The 1846-nt window shown below is 39.4% G+C and overlaps 1 protein-coding gene across 1 annotated transcript in view; it reads right to left on the reverse strand.

Moving 5' to 3' along the window:
- Positions 1-1571, reverse strand: part of T265_12085 (hypothetical protein) — a gene marked incomplete at both ends in the record, with an annotated part of 13353 nt that extends 11782 nt beyond the window's left edge. The window contains one exon of the mRNA XM_009179037.1: positions 1440-1571. Within this exon, the coding sequence (XP_009177301.1) occupies positions 1440-1571 (132 nt within the window). The remainder of the gene's footprint in view (positions 1-1439) is intronic.
- Positions 1572-1846: the final 275 nt, after the last annotated feature.

Consider the following 1846-nt stretch of genomic DNA (forward strand, 5'->3'; position numbering starts at 1 on the left):
GAAGCACGTTTCCGCTGCGTATTATTATTTTTAGAATGCAAAAGATGCGACAATTTGCACTCTATGCCATACGCGGATGTTAGATACACACCGTTCTGGGTAAGTCGCTTATAAACCACTTATCTGTTGCGTTTAGTAACCAGATCCAAACAGTGTTGCCCTGATTAGCATGGTAATGTATGCATATACGATTATATAAATCCATTCGTACGAAGCAAACAGCGTGAATCTGTGCGTAAATCATTTGTTTATTTCGGGGAACTTCGGGTCGGTAATACCAAATCTAAACCTATGCGGTAAATACAGTGGCAGCTTAGACAAGCCGGACGTTTATTGTTGCTAATCCCACGGTATGGTAGCACTATGGCACACAGTAAATTGCTTTTCGTTCATTTCCACTGTTTTGTTTAAACTCACGTGCTGGATATGTCGCACATGTGATGTCATAAGTAAACAAAACCGTACTTTTATAAACGATTGCGCTGGCCAGATGATTTTGACAATGCACCATGCATATTTCCAAAAACACTTTTATTTGAGAGGGTGGTTTATAAAAAGCACGCTAATTTTCCTAATATGGTACAGCTTTTGGCCTTTGGTAAATACACTATATGCATACAAATAGCTGGTCATATTTTTTCTAATAGCGCTGCTCGGACAGTGACGGTAACCCACAAGATAACAAGCACAAATCTAACACTGAATAAACAAAAGCCGCTAGACCAGAATTTGAACGGATGTAGTATGATGCATCGTGCGTTTACAACGTTATACGATGGCAGAAATATGCACCTCCAACTTGTTTGACGGTATGACGGTGTGACGGTCAAATGGAGAAATTCCAAATGTATTTCATGAAGAAAGCAGGCGTTCCTAGTAACACGCTGTGCCCAGTTTGCATAGCCCTGACTTACGCAACCAGCGCCGAAAAATTTACATGAAGTACGCGTAACCATATTAACAGTAAAAGAACCCAAATTGCGTCTGATATTAGATGCACAAAATCCTACAGTCTTACGTCAGTTCAAGCTCTTGCAACCAATGCAATTAAAACCTTTCCTGATCAATCGCTTCCACTCATTTTTATGACGTTCATGCTAGATTTGAACTGGCAGATATATGCACCTCCAAATTGTTTGCCTGTATAACGGTCAAAAAGGAGAAATTCCCAATGTATGTTTTGAGGAAAGGAGGCGTTTCTAGTAACACACTGTGCCCAGTTTGCATAGCCCTGACGTACGCAACCAACGCCGGAACATTAACAAGAAGTACACGTAACCATACTAACAGTACAAGGACCCAAAGTGCATCTGATATTAGACGCAAAAAATCCTACAGTGTTACGTCAGCTCAAGCTCTTGCAACCAATGCGATTAAAACCTTTCCTGATTAATTGCCACCACTCATTTTCGTGACATTCATGCTAGATTTGAACTTACACCCCGCTTGACAGGTTTGCACTTGGTTGTTGTAAGTAGAAACAGTGCAATGTTTTCGCACAGGTCATCAGATAGAAGATAACCAGGTTTCGATAACGCAGTTTGCCACGCGTTATCATTATTTACCACCATTTTTTTCACGGAATAACTTCTGTCCATTTAGTGAATGAAAGTCACGAACTATGTAATCGATCTTTTGCTTGTATACACAAATAATACAGTAAGCAGCTTTGTGCCACCTAAAATAAAGAACATACAGTTTGGTCTTATATTTATTCATAATGGAAGGCGCTCAGCAAGGGTTTTTCATTATCAGTGAATTTCATTTTGCATTTTCCTATCAGAATAAATATACATGACTTGTTAGAAAATTCGTTAGAGATGTTTGATATATGTGGGATCTGGGA

This window comes from Opisthorchis viverrini (assembly GCF_000715545.1).
Source record: "Opisthorchis viverrini unplaced genomic scaffold opera_v5_833, whole genome shotgun sequence".
Taxonomy (NCBI): domain Eukaryota; kingdom Metazoa; phylum Platyhelminthes; class Trematoda; order Opisthorchiida; family Opisthorchiidae; genus Opisthorchis; species Opisthorchis viverrini.